Raw genomic sequence first — 22,426 nt, 5'->3', positions numbered from 1 at the left:
GCCAGAAACACCCACCATTTCCCAGACGGCAAGGCAGGGGACTCCGCAGCCAGAGTTTCGGCACCCAGGACTGACTGAACCCGTGCTCTGCTCTGCACCACCCCCGGAGTAACAGGCTGGAAATGCAGCATTTTGCATCTACAGACAACTTAGCAGCTCATCACACAAATTTACTAGGGAAACCTCAGCTTGGCTGGCCTACACATGGAGCAGGAAGAAAGCACAGGAGAGCAAAGCAACCTCCTTTACCAACATTGCACAATGGCAATTTTCAGTTCCTGGGTTTGGTGCTTCCGTGCTGGCTTTGGGACTCCTACTTGGCAAATCAGAGAAAAGCCAAGCGGACAAGAGAAGTTGTCTCAGTTACGCTGGACTTTCTTGCTCCCTAACCACACCAACTCCCCACCTGCCAGTGACCCACTGAAACTACTAACAACTGACCCATAGAACTGAGCTAAGGGAACGTGCAGGCTGGGCAGCAGCTGATAGAGACGTGCACAGAAGTACTCTGCAGCACCTAGTCCAGAGCTGATGCTAGAAAACTGGCTCATGGATGCATTACACGTTTCCTGTGTGACCCTGCATAGGTCACTTCACCCAGGCCTTAGTCCTCCTCGCTGCACACAGAAGGTGTCACATTTAACTGTCACAAGGATTGACCTGTTGATGTTTAAGGCACTTGGAGATCCTTGGTATGTAGAAAAACCATGAAAAGAACAAACACTGTGGAGGGAATACCAACCAGAGAGAAGAGCCAACACACGCGCATGCTCCCACCCGCCAACTCCACACAGCACATGAGGTCCATGGTGTTTATAACACATGTAGTACAGACAAGGTGATCTTTCTACTGATAGAGACAGAGGAGAAAGATACCAGAGATAAGTCTATCACGGTATTTCTGAACAGTGTTCCCAAAGGATCTCAGGATGAACTTGCTTCCACTAGGAAGGATCAATTCTTTGCTCTCAGAAAGGCCACCCAAATACTGGGCAATACAGCTTTTAGGCCAGAAAAACCACAGATGGGACCGGCTGTGATTTGCAAAGCCACCTGATTTCAGCAGCTCTGTTGCAAGTTTGCATGCTCCTCCTTCTTACCCTGATTCAGGGATCTTAAGTCTTTCTTTCCGTAGGCTGACCAGTGATGCAGAGGAACGAGAAATAATGGGGCCATACTCTTCAGTGTCTTGTAGCCGTTGGTGGCTTCCAAGCAGTCCTCTGCCCAAGGATGGGAAAAACAAGTGGAGATGAAAGCCATTTTCTCCCATATCCATCTACCTCCCCACAAGAGCTTTGGTCTTTTTCACTGGGATAAATTTCCACACTGAGTCTGACAGCCCCAGCAGCAGCCTTCAGCCACACAGTGGCTCTACACATCATCACTCCGTTGTTTGGATGTAAACAGGGACAGCCAGCATGGTGCAGGGGCCGTCTGAGGCAGTCTGCAGTTCTGCCAGGGCCAAATTGGACGCGATGCTGCTGGGCTGCCCAGGAACAACAAGGTCCGAGTCAGCAGCTCCCGACCCACCAACCACGATGGACAGGACCGCGTCCGACTCCTGGAACGGTTCTTTGTTAGGGCCACCTTCGGGGGGGCTTTCCCCAGCAGCACTGTCCTTCAGTTCTGCCAGACCCAGCTGGTTGGGGAGGGAAAGGCCCACCTTGCGTCCCCGGGCCACCCGCTTTTTCTGGGGCTTCCTGAGCTGTAGGTCTTTGTCCTTGGGTGAGCCCAGCCGGCACTTATGGTCCTTCATGTACTTGTGGCGCGTGAAGCCTTTGCTGCAGGTGGGGCAACGGTATTTGTAGTTGCCAGTGTGTGAGCGCTGATGTTCTATCATGTGGGCTCGGCGGCTGAAGGACTTGTTACAGTACTGGCACTTGTGGATCTTCATCCCTGCATAGAGCGTCAGAGGAGAGAAAGCTCAGTTAAAGACCCTGCATCCTAATGCAGATCTTCAGGAAAATCTGCGCCACAATAAGGGAGTGCATGACAGCTTCATCTCCCCTTCCAAGGAGATGTTCCCTGATAAAAGGGAGGAGACATTGTGCCAGGCAAATCTGCAGTCAAAAAAGGGTGAGTGGCTACACCTTGAATGTCTGTGTTTATGAAGGGCTAAAGCAATAGTTCTTCCCAAATAAAAGGATTAAAATATCACCAGAAAAAAAAGTCAGGTAATTGTGATGAAAATGGAGAACAATCTTAAACTCTGATTTTTTTTCAAGTGTATTTGGTAAGTAAAAAAATTTTCACTTTTTTTTTTTCCTCCCAACTACGGGAATGTACAGTCTGAAACAAACCATCCGTTGCACTGTCAGCACAGTCCCATCTGATCGCACTCTGCAGCGCTTTGGACATGACAGGCACGAGAAAAGACTTTCAGTTTTACCCCAAGAGACAGAAGTCAGAACATTCCCTAGGGCATGGGAATAAATTGTTCGCCTTCATTAGGAGTGGGAGCATCATTTTTGGAACACAGAGAGAAGGGAATCAAATCCCAAGAGATCTCCTTTTGAATGTGAGATGGTACTGAGGAGGAGTGGACAAAGCACTCCGGATATTCATTTGATAGCAAACACAATGAATAATCCAGCTCTGCTTCTGCATCTTGCCAGCAGGCACTGCCTACAGATTTATATTGCCTTAGAAAACAGACCAAAGTTTAGACACAGCTGTAAATGCAAGCTCACTTAAACAGGTCTGCAGCAACAGAGATTAAAAAAATCTAAAGCTTATAAGCAATATTAAGAATTTAGGCCTATATCTGGGAAACACTGTACCACGCGCAGTGGAAAATTCTCCCACAGGTGACTACACAGTAGCTGTGTTAGCTGTGTGGTGGGTGGAGGGAACTGCAGGGAAAGCACCTGTAAGGAACTTCTTGTGTATCTTGGGGGTATAAAGCAGAAGCACTTTCACAGTTTGCTATCTCTTGATTCTCAGGCTTACTTCTTCTGTAACACGCTCCTGCAGCACCACAGCAAACCCCAGCCGCTTCATTCCCAACCACTGGTAGCGTGGGCAGAGCTGCACTTACCCGAATGGGACAGTATGTGAGCCTTCAGCTTGTCAGGCCTGTTGAACTCTTTATTGCAGCCTGTGTGGCTTCTGTAACAACAACAAATGCTGGTGAGCAGCATGAATCAACTGAGGATCAATGTATAAACAGATCCTAGACCATAAAGAGATCCACAACACTTCTCCTTAGCAGCCCAGATGGGTCCCTGGGTGTGCAGTCTCAGTAGGAGCTCCACCATTTCAGCCCTTCTGGAGAGGGGCAAGAGATAAACAGGCTGCTACAGGGACACGTGGCTTCTGCTAGACACACGGTCTGTGTCTCACTGTGAATGCTCCTAAAAGCAGCAGGTTCAAGATCCCAACTAGAGACAGAAATACTTTGGAAGGAGCTACAAGGTGGTTGGAGCAGGGAGAAGCCAGTCAGCCTTGGCTATCTCAGAAGGCCCATGGCTGTGCCATGGATTTGGGAATGCACCTTATAAACCTGGGATTCTCTGGCTCATACATTAGCTCCTGTGTTGCTAAGTGCTTTTCGAGACATGGCAGTCAGGGAGAGGCCATCATTCAGGCAACCCTGTACTTTGTCGTCAAATAATACTCCTCCTCTTCCCCAGTGCTCCCCAGGCACAACCCCCACAAGCCTCCCATGAAGGCAGGCATAATTTTACTTCCTGTGGCTTCACAAGAAGTCAATGACAAAGAACTGGGACTTCTGGGCCCCCAGTTCAACAGCACACAGCATTCCTGCCTCCCCAAGAAGCAATGGATTGGTAGATGCCATGCATGTACCCTAGGGTACCTACAAGAAACATTCCTTCCATCTCAAACCCCACCTCAACTCCATTAAGAGATGCCACCATGACAGAAACACTCTACGTACGAGAAGGGACATTTATATTTCTTAAAAGGCTCATGGATCAGCATATGTCGCTTGAGTTTGTCTTTCCGATTGAAAGCTGCATCACACACTGAGCACTTAAAGGGCTTTTCACCTGGATAGAAAGAGAGACCAAGAGTCAGGGAGAGTCCAGTCACACAGGGCTGCTCTAGTCACATATAGAATTCACGCTGGCAGCAGTGCCACTCCCTGCTTCTCTATAAACTTCCCCAAGCTTCCCTACCCTGCCTGATGGGTAAATGGGTGGATACAATCCACACTGTGCTGCTCCTGCTCTCCAGGGCCTGCTTCCTTAGCTTCTGCAACCGCGGGCAGTGGGGAAGACACTTCTATGTCCCACTTCTAAGTGGTGCAGTACAAGGCATGAGGCTGAACCAAAATCATACATTTCCTAAAACCCATGTTACTCCAGATGACTCATACAGTCAACACTCTTACTCTGGTTACCAGGAAAATGGCCAGGGCATTACAGAGTGCAGCAAGGACTGTGATATGGAGATAGTGAGCACTGTGGTGCCAGGGGAGCCAGTACCCGAGTGGATGTGGGCGTGCAGCTTGAGGTAGTGCTCCCGGCGAAAGAACTTCTTGCAGATCTGGCACTTGAATTTGCTGCCCCCGCCATGCGTGGGGATGTGGCGGCGCAGGTACCTCTCGCAGGGGAACACCTGTTAACACACAAAAACAAGGCTAAGAGCCAGCAGCACACAAGGGACATCACTGAGCCTGTACGGGCTCAGGAGGTGTGGCCTGTGTAGAAAGCACAAGAAGCTCATGGTGACTGCTTTCTTGGAAAGGACACACTGAGGAGACCTTTAGTTTGCATAAAGAAAATACAGATAAAGCTTAAAAAAACAACCAAAAAAACCAACCAAGAAAAACCCCAAAATCTCCTTATCCTTAAGAATCACGTAAGTTGAAACCTTGCTGCTAAATTTTGTAACACCCTACTGCTGAGGACCAGCATGCCAAACGGATGCCCAGTCTCTCACCGGAACCAGCAGTAGGATGGGCTGGGCAAGGACCCCCGGCAGTTACCACCTTTCCACAGTGTTAACTTCAGCTTGTGCTTCCCAATCATCTGTTAATAAAGGCTCCCATTCATGGTCTTTATAAAGCCAGTATGAATGGTTTCTTTGGCTAATGGGGATACTGGAAATACCCAAGCTAAGTGAATTCCTAATGAGGATGCTGCAAGCAAGCACACATCTGAGGGGAGCACAGGAGTTCCGGTACCCAGGACTGTGCTCTTGCATCTCCAGAAAAACAGCAGTATTAGTAAGAATACAAACAGAAGTAAAAAATACTGCTGCAGATAATGGGCTTTCAAACCCCTATGCCGCATGCTTAAAGTACCACCCAGGCTCAGAAGGGCATCTGTCACCTGGTGGGGGAAGTGGAGAGAAGACAGGTAAAGAAAGATGGGTTACTAACCATGGCAGGAGAGCGTTTCCCCTTCCTGAGCTACCTCAGTACAGAGTGGTCACTCCTTTGAGATTGTCCCTGCCCCCACTGCAGGATTTTCATTTCCTTTGCTACAAACAGAGGAGCAAGGGTCCAAATTTTAGTCTGGATTTCAAAAAATAATTTATTAGAATTCAAATCCCACAAAATTCTGCCCCTCAAACAGGGGCTGTGCTGAAGAGAATATTTCCAGCCAAAACCTACCCGGGCATTGTTCCAGTCCCAGTCACATCACTCAGGTTTCTGTTTGCCAAGGACACAGAGCACTCATACAAAAGAGGGGAACGAGGGGGAATCCAGAGAATTCTGTTGCAACAGGAGATGAGGACAGCAATGGAGGTGTACGAGCTCCCCCAGGACCTAGGGCTCTTCATGACCAACCTTCCAGCCATAGGTAGCCAGGCACAGGAGGTCAAAGGCGCTGCTGCTACTGTAAGACTTCCCAAAACCAGCCTCGCTCCTCCTGATGCACTTGCTTTTAAGACATAAGGATAGCAGCCCAAGAGTGTGCAGTCCTGTGCTGTCGTGGGAGTAAGGGAGCTCCCCTGACAAATTCTGTTCAGCAAACAGGACCAGGGAGAAAAGCCAGCACTGCAGGGAGGAACGTGCTCTGTGTGAGGCTAGAGAGCTGGAGGCCAGGAATGTGATCACCTCTGTCTCTCTGCAAAGCACCTCAGGAGCCTGCCAGTCCGTACTGAGGTAGGAAGGGAGGGGAAAGGGAGCCGAGGGTTCCCGTCCCCCTCAAAGCCCTAGCTATGTGTCCAGGACCGGCTCAGGCAGCGGTCACCCACCCACCTTCTGGCAGTGAGGGCAGGGAAAGTTGTGCGTTGCTGTCTGCAGATGGTGCTCCAGGGCTTCCGGGGTGGAGTACTTATTTACACACTTCACACATCTGAATGCAGAGAGAAAGGACAGAGCCTGTGAACGAGGCTACCACCAGCAAACCCCACACCACAGGCTGACCCCAGGCAGGGCTGCTCAGCCCATTCACCAGCCACCTTCCAGGCTGATTTTTGACAGGGTCAGTGTGGTACAGACAATACCAACACCACCCAGGTGCTCTGAAACCTCAACAACCCACATGGCCAGATCACACTCACACTTAGCATCCTTCACGAAGGGGGAGATGCTGGGAAACTGGGTGGAGAAGCCTTTACATTGCTAGTTCTCTTCCACACAGAGGCCCATGGGAGCTCCCAGGGACCCGAGCACATATTCCACATTGCTTCCTCACGAGGACAAGCTCTAAGTAACAACTTCACCTTACTTAAAACACCTCCTTCCATCTTGATTGCACAAAGACAGCAGCTCCCAGTGAAGGAGCTGAGAGTGGGATTACAGCACAGCAGCAGCGTTACCCACGGCTGGGGCAGCCAAAAGGCAACACGCTCCCATGTGGGGTCTCCAGCACCTAGCAAAGCTCCAGCTCATGCTACCACCTCTCCCACACCGCCTGGGCCCTCTCCACTTAAGTCACCTGTTCTCACACATCCTGGCAGCATTTCTGCCACAGACCTCTGCCAAAGCTGACTGATAATGGGCAATGGGGACATGCACCATCAGCAGTGAATACAGAGGCGCTCACAGCATGTATCTGCTGTGAAATCCCTTTCCTTAGATCAGACTAAAACCTCCTCAAACATAAGCAGGGCTCTCACCTCAAAGATTCCCACTAACAAACTGTAGGATGAAGCTCCACAGTGCAAGGATAACTAGAAATTATGGTCTATGCAAGAAGCAGCAGATTATTTATTCCATGAAGCTCCCAGGTGACTTCAGTATCCTCTGGGCTTCCTACTCTTCCTGTATGTCTCTAACAGGCATTTCAAAAGCTCCAGAGAGCTATTCATGGAACTCCTCACCCTTTCCCTCTACACTAATGGAAAGGTGTTCCTAAGTAATAGACCCCTTTGTGGCAAAGGGACAGCAGAAATAACTCATTTTACCTGGGCACAGCTTCTACAGCCCGCACTCCCTTTCATGCAGGGAATCATAGAAAACAGGCTGGGAAGGGGTTTCCCCGAGTCTCTTGCCCAGCCCAGCGCAGGTTCAGCTGTGCCCAACTCATTCTTGACGGGTGGTAAGAGGACTTGCAGTGATGCGATCTTCCCATGTAACTGATCCCAGCCTTTCACTGTCTTTCTGAAAGGTTCCTTGCATTCAAAGTGCTTCACCCTAGCAGCCCGGCAGAAAGGCCCCCCATTTGGCACCTGGGTGCCCAAAAGAACCACGGCCGCTGAACACGCAACCCCTTCTTCCCTCTAATGTCCCCACCGCTCTCAGCCAAACACGCTCTGCACCCACTCACTCCTACAAGCCTTGTGAGCACCAATTGCTACTGTACTTGTACACGGCCACGTCCTTCTTGGGGCTGTGCTGGGGCAGCAGGCTGTGGGAGTATTGGTGGACACCCAGCTCGTACAGGGAGGGAAAGTCCTTGCTGCAGAGGTGGCAGCGATAACTCAGCTCCTCCTGGTGGCTCTTGATGTGCTCAAGGAAGGACTCCAGCTTCTGGAAGGTCTGAGCACAGGTCTTCACCACACACTTGTACACCTGGGAAAAGGGAGAGCGACTGGAGTGGCACACCATGGAAACAAACAGGGAAAATCCTCTGCCAACAGACAGAATGGCCTTCCTTTTTGGAAATCACTGGGTCATTTACAGAAAGGGACCACTGCCCCTTGATGCACTGTGCTGGAGAACAGCTGAACTGATGTATGAACAAAGCAGCACTGTGATTCCCAGAGCACCCCACCATGCCCACAGCCATATTAGGGCTCAGTCAGGGCACAGCAGTGAAACCCTGCCCTGCACTGCAACAGGACACAATGTGGTGGTAAAGTATCTGTTCCTCTGCTGCCCTCCTCAGAGGAAGGGTCTTTAAAGAACAGTGCAGAGCAGCTCAGCATGAAAACGTGTCTGACAGCTCCAGGTGAAGACAATGGCAGAACCTGCTGAGAGTTGAACATTCTGCAAATGCAGATTGTCAGGGCAGCCCCCTAAGAGAGCAAGGTGGGAGAAAGGGGTGTCGGTGTGAGTGCCTGAAACCACCCAAGTTGGTGAGACCACAACATCCCAGCGCTGACTGTCCCACAACCTGAGAGCTGCCACCTACACTGAAAACTTTGGACTTTGCTTCTTTGCTTCTTCTCTAGCCACCCAAAGCTGCTCAGCTGATTTCTCACTCAGCAGGGTGGAGGCAGCGGAGCTTTTCAAAGTCACCCAGAGCACACAGCTGCTACCCAGACATGCAGAGAGCCAAGCTGCATGCGAAGCATTGGCAGCTTTACAGAGTAAGAGGCTCAGGAGAGACCCTGAGAGCAGGTGCCACTATATGAGAGCCTGTCCCAATCTCACCACCGATACAGGACACCTCTGTCTCTACCTGCTCGTTCTTGTGCTGTGTCATGTGCGATTTGAGCTGGAAATAGGTGTTGAATTTGCTGGGGCAGAACTGGCACTGGTAAGAGCTATCAATCAAGACAACCTGCTTGGCTTCCAGTCTGCCTGCCTCACTCTCATCCAAGGGGCTCATCTCTTCCAGCGGTTGTGCCGGGTTCCTTGAGGGATGAGTCAAACCTGGAGAAAGGGAGACAGAAAGTCACAGTCTGCCATGAGACAGCTCTGACAGCCACTACGCAAGTGCCACACTGCCAAGACACACCAGCCCCAGCTCTTCCTTCCTTTCAAAGACACATTCTTTAAATCAGACAAACCTCACTCTCTAACAGGGTAGTTTTAAGTTTGTCTACAGATTTTCAAGGGCTCCAACTACTCCGTCGTCCTCTTCTTGACCCATTCTCTTTTTCCAGGGACCTCGTTGTGCCCTGGGGGAACCATCAGCAGGGCAGGTCCCTGTCTGGAAACCAGAACCAGATTTACTCCCATCTCTGGCAGGAGACAGGAGGTAAGGTCCAGCCAGTAGCTCACAGTCCACATTACCTGCATGGAGCAGCTCCAGTGGGGCCTTGTCCTAGACATGACATTGACACAGTGTTCCCTCCCACCAGGACTGACACCACCAGCTGAAAGAGTATCCAGACACAGTCTGCCAGCAAGGAGCTCTTCTCTGCCTCAAGTATTTTCAGCTGGCCATTGGGGCCAGACCAAGAGCCCAGACATGACTTGCATATTGCAAACAAGCCAGAGCACTGGGCTATGCTAAACCACTGGCTTGTCCGGCCACTAGACCAGAGCTTCCAAGTGTGGCTCATACGGGGCCAAAGCTGCATCTGCCAGGGAGGGAGAAGAGAGAAGACACCTTTCTCTGTCCCCATGCACATGCTGGCACAGCATTTGGAGCCACTGTCTCTACCAGCACCTGAATCCACCACGGCTGGAGGTACCCAAGGATACACCTGCCAGCAGGAATCTGGCAAACATGACTCACTTCTCCAGTGTGTGCTGCTAAACCCCATGGGAGGAACGCCAACAGCATGCACAGCTCCTGTCTCCCCTCCCTCCCTGTGTGGAGGTGCAGGGAAGTGTAGACTCTTCACATCACTCCTCTGTCCCTAGCACATGCAATCCCCAGGCAGCAAACCTGTGTTCTCCTCATCCTCCTGGTTGGGGTTCAAGGCCATGACCTGCACTGTGATGGAGTTGCGGGAGATGGTGCACCCCAGCCCTGGAGGCCACACTTTATGGGTTTGCATGTGTTTCTTCACATTGGACTTCTGGGCAAAGGCTCGGCCACACACGATGCACTGGAAGGGCTTCTCGCCTGTGTGACTGAAGGCAGAAGGCACCATATCAGCAGCTGGCAGAGAGGAGGCAGCCTTTCTCGGGTGTACAATCCTTTACCTCCCTGTTACCTCTCCCTCCCCTGCACACATGTCTCTTCTAGCTTGCAGTCCCCTGATCTCCCTAAATTGGCTCTCCCCTGTCCACAGCAGAAAGGTCTTTCTACCCTGCCCTTCTACTGCAGGAGAAAGGGCAGACTCTAACACATGGCATACATTATGTGAAGAGTCCAGGCCAGGAAGGAGGGCAAAACCACCACTTGTTCCTTCCCATTTGTCCTGAGTCCAGCAGACTCCACTGGGGGAAACTCCGAAGATTTCAACTGCCTCCTGCCAGAGAAGAGCTCTCTTGTAAGAGCTCCCTATATAGACACTGAGCTTGGCTTACGGTTTGCTAACACCAGCAAACATGAAGGCTGTGACTTGCTAGGGAGGGAGACAAGAGGAAAGGGCAGAGGCAAGCCATGGAGATGATGCTGCTCCGGTGATCAGGTGACAACAGGTTTGGTTTTCAAGGTCTCATCAGCAAGGAAAAGCAGTCTCCAGTCCCAGCCCATAATCAACAAGAAGATTGCATCACGATGCAACCTTAACCCCAGCCTCTCTGCTGTGTCCGGGCTAGTGGCACCGTTACCTTCTGATGTGCTGCTGCAGGTCAAAGTTCTTGGTAAAGGCCTTGTCGCAGTAAGTGCATTTCAGCTTGGGGGACTTGGGTTTGCCTGAAAGAACAAGAGCGCACACAGGAATGAGATCAAGTGGCACAGCCCTGTCCCCCCTGCACCACAGGGCCCTCACCCCAAGACACATCTATTCAGGGCCAAGAATAAAGGGTTTATGAAAGGATAAGATCTGCCTGGCCAGACTGGGGAGTGATTGTGGGCACAAACATATATTTAACACCGCTTGAGCTAACTCTAGAAGAACTGGGGAGAGCGGTGCAAGGTCAGGGCATCCCCTTCAGGCATTAACTGCTCCAGGGACACTTCCAGCTGTACTACAAAGCACCTACTTTAAAGGCATGCTGTGCATTGGGAAAAGACACAGGACTAGTAAGAGGAAGAGCTCCAGTTTTGTCTCTCTCCTGTGAACTCACCAAGGTCAGCCATCAGCCAGGGCACATGCATATTTCTCCCATCCAGAAGAACAGTCAGTCACATCTTCTATCTACTGTGATGGGGTATAACCAATGAAAACCAGCAGAACCATGGGCTGTTCTAGGAAATTCTGGGCCGAGAGCTGCAGCCTGCGTGATCATTCACACTTCTGCAAATAATGTTAAAGCCTAGCATCTGTATGGTTGTAGCCCCATGTATCGGGTTTGCATGGCAAGGTTTTGGTAGCAGGGGGGCTACAGGGGTGGCTCTGTGAGAAGCTGCTAGAAACTTCCACCATGTCTGATAGAGCCAATGCCAGATGGCTCAAAGATGGACCTGCCGCTGGCCAAGGCCGAGCCCATCAGTGATGGTGGTAGTGCCTGTGGGATAAGGGGAAGGGGGAAAAAAAAAACAGCACACAGCATTTGCAGCCGAAGAGTAAGAATATGTGACAGGAACAGCTCTGCAGACACCAAGGTCAGTGCAGAAGGAGGGGGAGGAGGTGCTCCAGGCACCAGAGCAGACTCGCCTGCAACCCGTGGAGAAGAGCATGGTGAGGCAGGCTGTCCCCCTACCGCCCATGGAGCTCCATGGTGGAACAGATCTCCACCTGCAGCCCGGGGAAGACCCCACGCTGGAGCAGGTGGATGCCCAAAGGAGGCTGTGAGAAGCCCACAGTGGAACAAGCTCCTGGCAGGACCTGTGGCCCCATGCAGAGAGGAGCCCAGGCTGGAGCAGGTTTGCTGGCAGGACTTGTGACCCCGTGGGGGACCCACACGGGAGCAGCCTGTTCCTGAAGGACGGCACCCGTGGGGGGACCCAGGCTGGAGCAGTTCCTGAAGAACTGCAGCCCGTGGGAAGGACTCATGTTGGAGAAGTTCGTGGAGGACTGTCTCCTGTGGGAGGGACCCTATGCTGGAGCAGGGGAAGAGTGTGAGGAGTCCTCCCCTTGAGGAGGAAGGAGCAGCAGAGACCACATGTGATGAGCTGACCACAACCCCATTCCCCATCCCCCTGCACCGCTCAGGGGGAGGAGGGAGAGAAATCGGGGGTGAAGTTGAGCCCAGGAAGAAGGGAGGGGTGGGGGGAAAGTGTTTTAAGATTTGATTTTAGTTCTTATTACCCTACTCTGATTTTGATTGGCAATAAATTAAATTAATTTCCCCAAGTCAAGTCTGTTTTATGGTAATTGGTGAACAATCTCTCCCTGTCCTTATCTCCACAAGCTTTTTATTATATTTTCTCTCCCCTGTCCAGCTGAGGAGGGGAATGATAGAACAGCTTTGGTGGACCCTCCAGCCAGGGTCAACACACCACACCCCACCCCACAGGCTCAACCTTCCTGGGGAGGAAGGCCACGCGGCTTTCCTCCACCTCAAGCCTGGTGGAGTGACCTCCCTTGTCACTCAGCTAGGTGTGCCTGCATTACACCAGCAATGGGCAGGCTTGGCCAGTGGAGGACCTGATGCTCCTCCATCCTGTAATGGGGCACACCCCTGTCCTGCTTCACCTGGGGACAGGAGTGTTTTCTTCACAGGCATTGAAAGACATGGCAGGGACAGGTCTGCTGAGTCCTTGGGAAGAGAGTCTTCAAGGGCCAGGCCACATCTAGCCCATCAGTCTTGTGGCTAGGCAGTCTTCTTTAGGTTAAAAAGGACCACGCTCTAACACCTTACTTTGCAGGATCTCCCCATTTCAGGTGTGATCCATGCAGCTGCGCAGATTTAGCACAAGATTGCCCATGCAGTAGCACAGTGAAAGTCCTTCACGTGCGCTCAGAGGTGACAGACAAGAAGCGTGGCCACACTTTCACCTGCTCCCGATAGCCTCAGGCAGGGTATTGTGTCCCTCCTCTGGAGCTGCATGCGCAGTCAGTGCCACCCCACTGCACCTGGAGAGCCCATGGCTTGACAGTCCACTACAGATTAGTGCAGGGCAAATGCTAGAAGGACACCTACCTTCCTGCAGCCCGCTCTCGTTTTTGCAGCGCCGACTTTTGGCAGTAGAGGTGGAATCAAAGCCAACCACACTGCCTCCTCCTGTGCTGGTCAAAGGTGTGGGACTGCTGGTGCTCTTGGACTTGAACCCCTGCTTCCCAGGGCTGTATACAGGAGGAGAAGGGTACACAGGACTCTCCACACATTGGCTCGGTACCTGCAAAAGTGCAATTTATCAGAGGAAAAGGGTTTGCTACACAGAGTCATACTGTGTCCTAACCTTCATCTCCAGCAACATCTGCCACACCAGGCTGTTAGTCTGGCTGAGTGTTCTGCCTCCTGCCAAACTGGATCAAATTTCTGGTTCACCAGTCCAACAGTGTGTCTCTAACTAAAACTAACACCCTGCACAGCGTGAAACTCTCCTGTTTCATCACAAAGTATCCAGGAGTTATTACAGCAGGACAGCAAAGAAACACTCTGAAGGAGTCCCTCATCTATGTCTTATGCCTAAAAGAGTTTCTCATCCCTCTGGAGCAGGTTACCAGAATGATCACCACTGACCCTGCAGGTTCACACCACCCTGAAGGCAGGGATCTCCAGGCCCTGCTGCCTGCCCGGGCAGGACTGCAGAAGGGAAGGAAAGCACAAGGAAACACCAGGTGGCAAAGCACAGTTGTTTATGTCAGCATCAATATTAGAAAAGGATGCTTAGAGAAAAAGACAGAAGCATCAGTCTGGGGTGATATGGTTTGAGGGCATTTCTGTTGCCCACGCTGATAAATTAACACACAGCACTAAGTAACCCTGTCCATTTCTGACCACTGGCACTTCCAGATCAGATGCCAGCTACAAAGACAAGGCCGACAAACCTCTCACACTATTTCTGTTGTGAATGGCAATGCTAACGTGGAGGTTGCGAACAGCTGACCCACCAGTAAATCCAACCCTGCCTGTGCCTCTCTTTAGGAAGAGCTGCCTTGTCAGGGTCATTGATATTTAGACTGAATTTTTCTCTCCACTTAAGCCTACAGTGCACAGGATGGTGCTCTGCAGCCCTCTGGGAGGTGAGCCACTCACCTCAGCTCCCTCCCGTTCCCAACACCTGCACATAACCCTCAACCACAGCAGACATTCTGGTCTCCTAAGCCCATGCCAGCCAAGACCTCCATCCCTCTTGACTGTCTCTCTTGTTGGCAGAACCCTCATCATCTTGCCGACATCCTTCTGTTCAGCACCTTCTCCCAGAGGAAATAATCATTGTCAAATAACCTAACACATCTTCCCAACCTCTAATTCCGCATTTCCTGAGCAGCCTTGCTTGTTAGAAGAGGCCCAGGAGGACAGAGCCCCTGCGGACAGCCCCTGGCCTTACCTCCATGGGCGGATAGGGCTGCATCCCCAGCGTCTGGATCTCCACCGCGCTGTTTGCTGCCATAGGAGCAGGCGCACTGTACACCTCGACCACCCCGCCGCCACCAGCGCTGGGCTGCCCTGGAGCCCCCATGCTGGGAGGGGGAGGCGGCGGAGGCTGAGGAGGGGGTGGTGGCGGGGGAGGCGGAGGTGGGGGGGGCTGGGAGAGGTAGCCAGCCCCAGCGTGCATACTCAAGCTGCTCTAAAACCAGAACAGGGAGAGACAAACAGAGAAGACGTTGATAATACAGCAGTGGTGAGCTGGAGGGGCTGTTCCCTCACACACGTTCCCAATCCCAATTCAAAACAGCACCTCCAGGAACAATGACGATGTCTTGACACAACACAGCACTGTCAGGTTGGATCAGATTATGCTGGCTTGCAGAGGGTTGGCATGATCTGCCAGTAGACACTGCCTCCTCCAAAACCCAAGCACTCAAGCCCTACTGCTTTTTTTTGTTTTGTTTTTAAAGCTTTTAATCCTTCTGGTTACAGAGAACATTTTCAGAGTATGGAGAGTGTATACAGTCTGGCCAGCCCCAGGAAGAGCACATTCCAGGAGGACAGGGGTCAACGGAGCAAACTGACAAGGGCTCTGGAAACCAACCATCATACAGGGCTCAACAAAAAGCTGGAGAGACCATGTTACAAATACTTGGGCATCCAGCAACAAGGACTCCAGGAGAGAGCAAGCCCTGGAGCTATCCTGTCATTTATCCATCACTCCTTCCCAAGCCTGGCTGTCACACTGGGAAGGTGCCCAGGACTCAGCATCGAAGCAGATCTCTGGAGTCAGATCGACCGACAGGACTCGCCTGCTGTGCACACAGAGCCCCACACAGTGGGACTCCCCGGGCCCACACATGCCCCTTACCTGTGCGGGGGGGTGCACCGTCGGCATAGGCTGGTCCAAGGATGTAAAAGCAGACATGGCCGACATCAGCACCTCATCGCTAACTAAGATGTTCCCCTGCACCAGGGTCTGAATCAAAGGTGATGGGGGAACAGTGATGTATGTAGAAATTTGCTGAAAGAAAAAAAAAGATGCATTGTTGACCAGCAAGAGGACAAAATAATCAACAAAAAATTATGACACTGCTTTTTACTAAACCTCGGAGTATCTGCTTTTATAGCCTCTGGTCTGCAGATGAGCCACAGTCATTATCTACAGCTTGCTGCTGAGTCGTGGTAGTTTCTAGCCATAACAATAAGGCAGCTCCAGAAACATTCTTCAGAAAAGGAGGTAAAAAATGTGGCTCAGAAAAGTGGTCACTGGCTACAGTTCAAATCAGGGGTTATTAAATAAGATCTGCAGGATAAACCGGTTGCAGACAAGTTCAGGCCTTTCCTGGGTGCCTCCCCCAGCTAGGGAAGGTGGAGAACTGAGGGATGCTGCTCTGGCTGCAGACAGTGAACATCAGGCTCATCTCTTCAGACTGGAGTCGGATTATAGGAGGGGAGGGAGGCCACCCTTTTCCGGGTGGCAACAACCTGTGTTTGCAGCCCTGGGCTGGTGCTACGTTGAAAAAAACGGTTGGTTTAAAAGCACTTTACAAACCACCATGATTGCAGGCACAGTACGCATCATGCACATGGAACTCGCTCCTGAGAAGTCTGTTGGGAAGGAGAGTTACTCCAGAGAGGATATTCCCTTAACGCTTGTCACACCACATTACATGGGCTTATCTGCAGGAGACTGAGAGCAGGGATGCAGGAATGAGGCTGTCAGACACTGCCCTCCTCTTCTGCCCACGAGCCAGACCACGGCCCAGGGGACAGTGAGAGCCATTTCACCCGGAGCACCACACAGCGTGCACCCAGGCATGTGGCCAGCCTGCCAGGCTGTGACACTGGGGCTCTTCAGTAGAACCAAAATCTGGCTGTAGCAGAGACATGATATGAAACCCCTTCTGCCCTGAAAAAAAGGGCTATCAGACGCTCATGCTGGAGGACACCTCGCTGCAGAGGACCAGGCAGCTTTAACCATGAGGTCAAAAGCCATCAGGACCACAACTGAGTCTCCCAGAAAAGAGGTCAGTCATGAGGTATCACTGGATCTAAACACATCACCCAGAGGTCCCTCCACTCCCAAAACCACAGTGACAGAGCAGCAGAGCCTGCTGCCCGCAGCACGGTACCTGCCGGCTGGCGCTTGGAACCTGCTGCACCGATGTGATGGAGGGGGTGTACACACTGTTGGTGGCCAGCGAGACCGTGGAGAGGGAAGGGGTGTTTCCCTGGCACTGCTCTCTCTTGTGGGTCATGAAGGCAGGTAGTGAGTTGAACTGCTTCTTACACTTCCCACAGAGGAACACATCTTCGTCATCTGCAATTAAGAGGACTAGATCACTGCTCCAGGCTTTCTTCTGCATTCCCCAGTGCTACACCTAACGACCACAGATGTAGGAAAACAGACACCTTTTGGATCTTAGCACCTCAAGGACACCATCATCATCATCAGAAGAGATCACCTGCAAGGGCCAAACTGTCCCTCCTCCCCAATCCCACTCTCCCTAAAGTCAGCTGATGCGATTGAGACCTGCTCCCATATATAAAACCCGCCATCTCCCTGTGACAAACTGAGTCCTGTTGTCTGTCTTCTCATCCCAAAGACATAAACAATGAACCCAGCCTTGCTCCTGTAGCACTCTCTGCTTTTTGTCAAAACAGCTTCTTTCAAAGCACCTGTGTTACACTGGCTGAGGCAGATTTTACTACTTGGGTTGCACAAAGGATGAGAAATAATTTGGATCAGGGCATAGAGCCAATGGCAGCTTGTGGCCAAAAGCCACCTCCCCACAAGATTGCTGTTTTTTGGCACCTCTGCTTGATGCAGAAAGAAGACAACGCAGTTACCATGTCCTAGATTAAATGTGCAGCATTAGCAAACCACACAAGTACACACCATTTTGCACTTGATCCAGTCAGACTCACAAGGCTGTACCTCCTGTCTGATTCACAGCCTGAAGCAGAATGATTTTTGGGACACAGACTAACTCTTCCAGGGGATAACTCAGCATCCACCCAGCAAGGACTAGTCATGCACTGTAAGTTTTCATGTGCACATGAATGCCCAGTTCCCATAATCATTCACACAGATGAGATACTCAATGACTGGAGTAGTTGTACATCCCCAGAGGATAAGGAATGGCTCATTAAATAAAAAATAAAAAAAATAGCAAGAACTAGTGGCAGGGATAGCAGCTCCTGCCTCCCTTCATGTCTTTATTGGAAACACATGGTCAAGTCTATTGTTACAACCATCTCCAAAAGCACCTCTGCTCACTTGGGCACTTGTCCCCTCCTTCCTGCTCTGTCCAGTCCTGCTCACAACACCCACAGCAGCACCCTAGACATATAGCCGCTCTGCCGGCTGTTCCAATAGTCATGAGTTCACACTGCAGGAAGAAATCGGCAGTCCGTGCCTCTCTCCCAGTGCTGCCAGGACTCACCCATCGACTGGATGGCGGTAGAGGCGTTGACATTTTGAGCAGATGGATCCGTCACACCTCCTTGACCATCCAGTAAGGACTGCACAGCCAGCACTGTCTGATTATCCATTCCTGAAAGGAGACACAAGCACGAATGGTAAATCAAGCACAGCCTGAACACAGAGCGCTCAGGCGCTGGGAGCTCACTCACAAGTCGTGGAGGGAAGCTGTTCTCCGGCTACTGCTGTCTTCTCCCACAGAGCCACTCTCACCTTCTCATCCTCCTCTACTCCACAGCGTTAACTATCAACTAAAACCACGCTCCCAACCGTCTCCATATGCTCCTTTGATATAAGGAGAAAAGGGAAGAAAGGCAAGGAAAGCCAAAAGAGGGTTTCGTGTAAGGCACTTCCTGCAGGACAGATGCTAAGGATGGATGCTTACAAACAGTGGGTATAAAAAGAGCTAAGAAGTAGATATTTGGGATGTCACAGGCCAGATGGGGTAGCAGCCTGGGTAGCTGTCTCTGAGGACACAGCGTGACACAGCACAGACAAGCACTGAGCTCGCTGAAGACAAAATCCTTGGTGCACAGCACCTCTGCCTCCGCAGCAGTGTTATAAATACCTTCGTTTTCAAGACCAGCGTTCCCAGATCTGGGCAGACACAGGGCTATGAACTACAGGAGGACTTAGCTACAGCTTTAAGAAGGAAATATTAAGCTTGTGTCCCTGGGAGAGATGCTCTGGGGGGGACCTGCTCAGCCACCACCTCCCACCCCAGTATTGGGACATGTGGGAGAGCAGGACCACGACTCCCCTCACACCCAGGACTGTGCTCCTCCATGGGCTCCTCTCAAGCAAGAGCTGCCAGTCACGCGCTCTCATTTCTGTTTCCCTTGGGTTGCCATAAGAGCACACAACCCCAGCCAGATTTGTTGTCAGAATCAGCTCACTTGCTTCGGCATAAATGTATTTCGCTACAGCTGAAATGTCCTAAATTTTCCAGGCAAATACAGGAGGTGGGGACTGCTCATCTAGGGAGACAACCTGGCCAGCAGCACGCAACCAGCAGATCAAGCTCGTCATGCTCTCTTTTTAGAGATCAGATGTAAAGACACACAAAACAATCTAATTATTGAAAAAAAAATAGGGAAAAGAGGTGATTTTTATGCACTAATCCTCCCTACCATTCATTTATGACAAGAAACCCACGAATAAAACAAATGGCATGACAAGGTTGTATGTTTTACCTTGTGGATTAAAGGCAAAAAGAAAGATGTGGGGTTCCTAGGTTGCTTTTCACTTTTCTTCAAGATCTTTGCTAAACAAAACTGTAAAGCTCTGAAATCTGGATTATGTACCACAGTAAAAAAAAAAAACTGTCAGCCTGATCATTTCCAAGCGGTGAGGTGAAGACAGTTCCTGATGAGAGGTCGCTCTGCAAACAGCACCACGAAGGACAGTGAAATGCCATAATTGATCACAGAAACAGAGCAGCAGAAGCAACCACTTCATCCTCCCATTGCAAGTTCCTCTTGTTCTTTTAAAATTTCTCCTGGACGACCAGGATGTTCCATTCCCAACGGGGAGTACCCATATAATCCGCGGCATTTTAAAGATACTCTAAATACTCATTTGTCCTGCATCTCCAGTGTGAAGCAAACTACGACTCCAGGAACACCTTTTTCATCATTTCACCAAGAGGAGGATGGAAACGCTGCATGTGACCCTGGGAGAGAAGAGAGCACCGTTCTCCAGCTGCTGGGGAGGGCACAAGCAGGTACTGAAAAGCAGCAGATCACACTACTTCACATGCTACCATAAAATTACCACTGTGCCTATGGGAACCCTTTCACATAAATCGCACGGAGGCACAGCAAAGCTGCAGGTCCAGTTCTGCAAGCCATCACTTGCATGGAGAGCTGCAACCAGCCCCGCCAGCAGAACGCCGCTGGAGCACTCCTGGGATCTTCCCACGCCAACCGAAGCTCTGCTTTAAAATCTACCTCCTCTTCTACAGATAACCTCCTGGCCAACTGCAAAGGCCTTGCTGCAGGCTCCTGTTGCCATATCTAAACCAGAGAGTGAAATGGAGCTGCCATTCATCAGCAGAAGTAAGTTAGCAGAACACAAAAGAAAAAGGGGCATCAAAAATTCAGGTTTAGTATATCATGGGGATGATTAAGAACAGCTTGCATCGAGAATGCCACACTCAGCATGCGCGGCACCGGACAACTGGGTTTCCTTCTGGCACACAGCCAGATCTTCCAAGTAAAAAAGCCATGATTCCCTCAATCCCACTAGCAGGAAGAAGCCTGAGGAGAGGCCTAGGCCTGAAGACAGGTGACAATGACACGGCAGGAATGTTGGTGTTGCATTCAGCCTTCTGACAGGGATAAGTGGCCCAGGACAACAGAAATACATTGCTCTTCTTTCATTTGGCAATTCGCACAAACGCCCATGGAATCCCTGCAGTTTCACAAGGCAAATGCACACCGCCACACTTAACACAGAGGGAAATCACCAAGTTCAAAGTTTAGTAACCCATGAAGACAAGCAGGCAGAGTTACTTCGTTACATGAATGCCATTCACGGCCATCCAGGAATCCAGGAGAAAGCTTTGGATCAATCCTGCACTGATTATGGCCAACACCAGTCTGCTGGATGTTCCTCACAGTCAGGAAACCTGAAAAAAAAAGCCATCTCTTCTCTCCTTGGAAGCCAGGAAAAAGGTACAAGAAAAACTAATTTGTCCTTTTTTTTCCCCTTTCAAATTCCTCTGTTTAGAGAGGGAAACAAGACCTGACTGTTTAATTTAGGTGCTGCTTTTCCCTCATACCCTGATTTTCATACACTGAGTCTTTTTTCTACCTACACGAATGCCAGGTGCCTTAGTGACAGGTGAAAATGCACTTCGGCCCCATGGCACCCGCCGAGGACACACTGCTCTCAGCATCACGCACAAATGCCAAGTCACCATCGACTTGTAATCGAATCAACACGACGAAACAAACAAGCCTCAGCTACTAGAAGCTGCCAATTATTGTGGGCTTAAAAAAAAAAAAAACAAACCACCACGCTTTTTTCTTAATTTGCTAAAATGTTTTGCTCTCCTGAATTCTGCGAGGGAACCCACACAATGAGGAGCCGATTGCAAAGACGAAATAGGGAACCTGATTATACACAGAGTGCTGTCAAATGCACCGAGTAACCTGACAAAATAGAGGAAAATATTTCTGCTTTGCTCTTCATTCTGCCGCTGTGATCGCAGGTGCTGTTTGAAAAGCATAGGGCGACGATCCTGATGCAAGGCCTTCCAGTCAGCGGTGTCCCCAAAAATATATGTGTAATCCAATTTTGGAAATAAATGCCTTGTGAGATATTTTTTCTCCAAAGGGGCTGACCCTGAGTTCGGTGTCAGGCTGCCACAGCTTAGCACATCCAAGAGTCCCCTCGGACAGCAGCCACCCGCTGCCATGTCCCCATGCTGAACTGAGATGACCACAAGCCGTGACCGTTCCCTGGGGTGTCCCATACCAAGCCTCCATGCCAACGCATACACGCAGGGGCCTGCACTCTCCCGTGGACCACCTGTAGGGCGGGTGGGGAGCGTGGCACAGCGGTGGGGCCAGGGCCAGCAGTGTGAGTCCCAGGCTGTGGGGAGGACTGGGGGGACCCCAGCTCGCAGGCCATGACGGTGCCCCACAGCACGACAGTGTCCCCAGCCTGCCGGGCGCAGAGATCGATGGGAGGGCGGGGGGCACAGGAGCCATTGGGGTGCCCCAGGGACCGGTGATCCCCTTCACTGGGCACAGAGACGGGGTGACGGGGTGCCCCGGGACGGGTGGCTAACGGGAGCTGCCCAGGGCACCGGGCGGGGGGCAGGGCGGGGATGCCCCGACGCGCAGCGAGGGGGTTGCACGGGGCCGGGGGACGGCAGGCGACGAGGCTGCCCCAGGGACCGGGGACGGCGCGGCGAGCCCCGGACTGCCGGCGGCAGACGCCCGCTGCGGCCCCGCCCCGCCCCCGCCTGCCCCGGGGCCGCGCCGGTGCGCGCCGCCGCCGCCGTCGCTGAGGAGGGGGGGAGTGGAGGGGGAGAGGGGCGCGGCCCCGCGCTGCCGGCAGCCCCCCGGCGCCGCGCCGGGCCAGGCCTCGCTTGGCGGCCCCTCGTCCCGTGCGGCGGCGGCGGCAGCGCGGTGCGGCGACGCTGAGCGAGGGGAGTGCGGAGAGGCGCATCCCCGCTGTCGGCCCGGCGCCGCCTGGCTTGGGCCCGGCGCGGTGGCCCCGTTACCTTCCAGCGCTTCGAAGATCGCCTGCGCCATCTTGGAGCCGGGGCGGCCGCGACCCGCCAGCCGGAGCGGGCAGCGGGAGCCGCGTCGCCGCCCGCCGCCAGGGGGCGCCGTCCGCCCGCGACAGGGCCCAGGGAGGGC

The 22,426-nt window shown here is 51.9% G+C and overlaps 1 protein-coding gene across 2 annotated transcripts; it reads right to left on the bottom strand.

Annotated features, from left to right (window-relative positions):
• Window positions 1–1,381: 1,381 nt before the first annotated feature.
• Window positions 1,382–22,318, bottom strand: ZNF341 (zinc finger protein 341; the record flags this gene model as incomplete). Of its 2 annotated transcripts, none has more annotated exons than XM_082007373.1 (15): window positions 1,382–1,896; window positions 3,038–3,108; window positions 3,899–4,010; window positions 4,449–4,581; window positions 6,173–6,269; window positions 7,722–7,930; window positions 8,763–8,956; window positions 9,921–10,108; window positions 10,754–10,838; window positions 13,166–13,367; window positions 14,526–14,765; window positions 15,438–15,590; window positions 16,702–16,889; window positions 18,016–18,126; window positions 22,288–22,318. In XM_082007373.1, the coding sequence occupies 15 exons, from the start codon at window positions 22,316–22,318 to the stop codon at window positions 1,382–1,384; spliced, it is 2,529 nt and encodes an 842-aa protein (XP_081863499.1). The 2 variants fall into 2 exon arrangements, with proteins under 2 accessions (XP_081863499.1, XP_081863500.1); XM_082007374.1 differs by having other exon boundaries at window positions 13,172–13,367.
• Between the last annotated feature and the right edge of the window lie 108 nt (window positions 22,319–22,426).

This window comes from Phaethon aethereus (genome assembly GCF_964289735.1).
Source record: "Phaethon aethereus genome assembly, chromosome: 16".
NCBI lineage: Eukaryota > Metazoa > Chordata > Aves > Phaethontiformes > Phaethontidae > Phaethon > Phaethon aethereus.
Note: the sequence above shows the minus strand (reverse complement) of the source record. Positions and strands in the feature narration are given on the sequence as shown.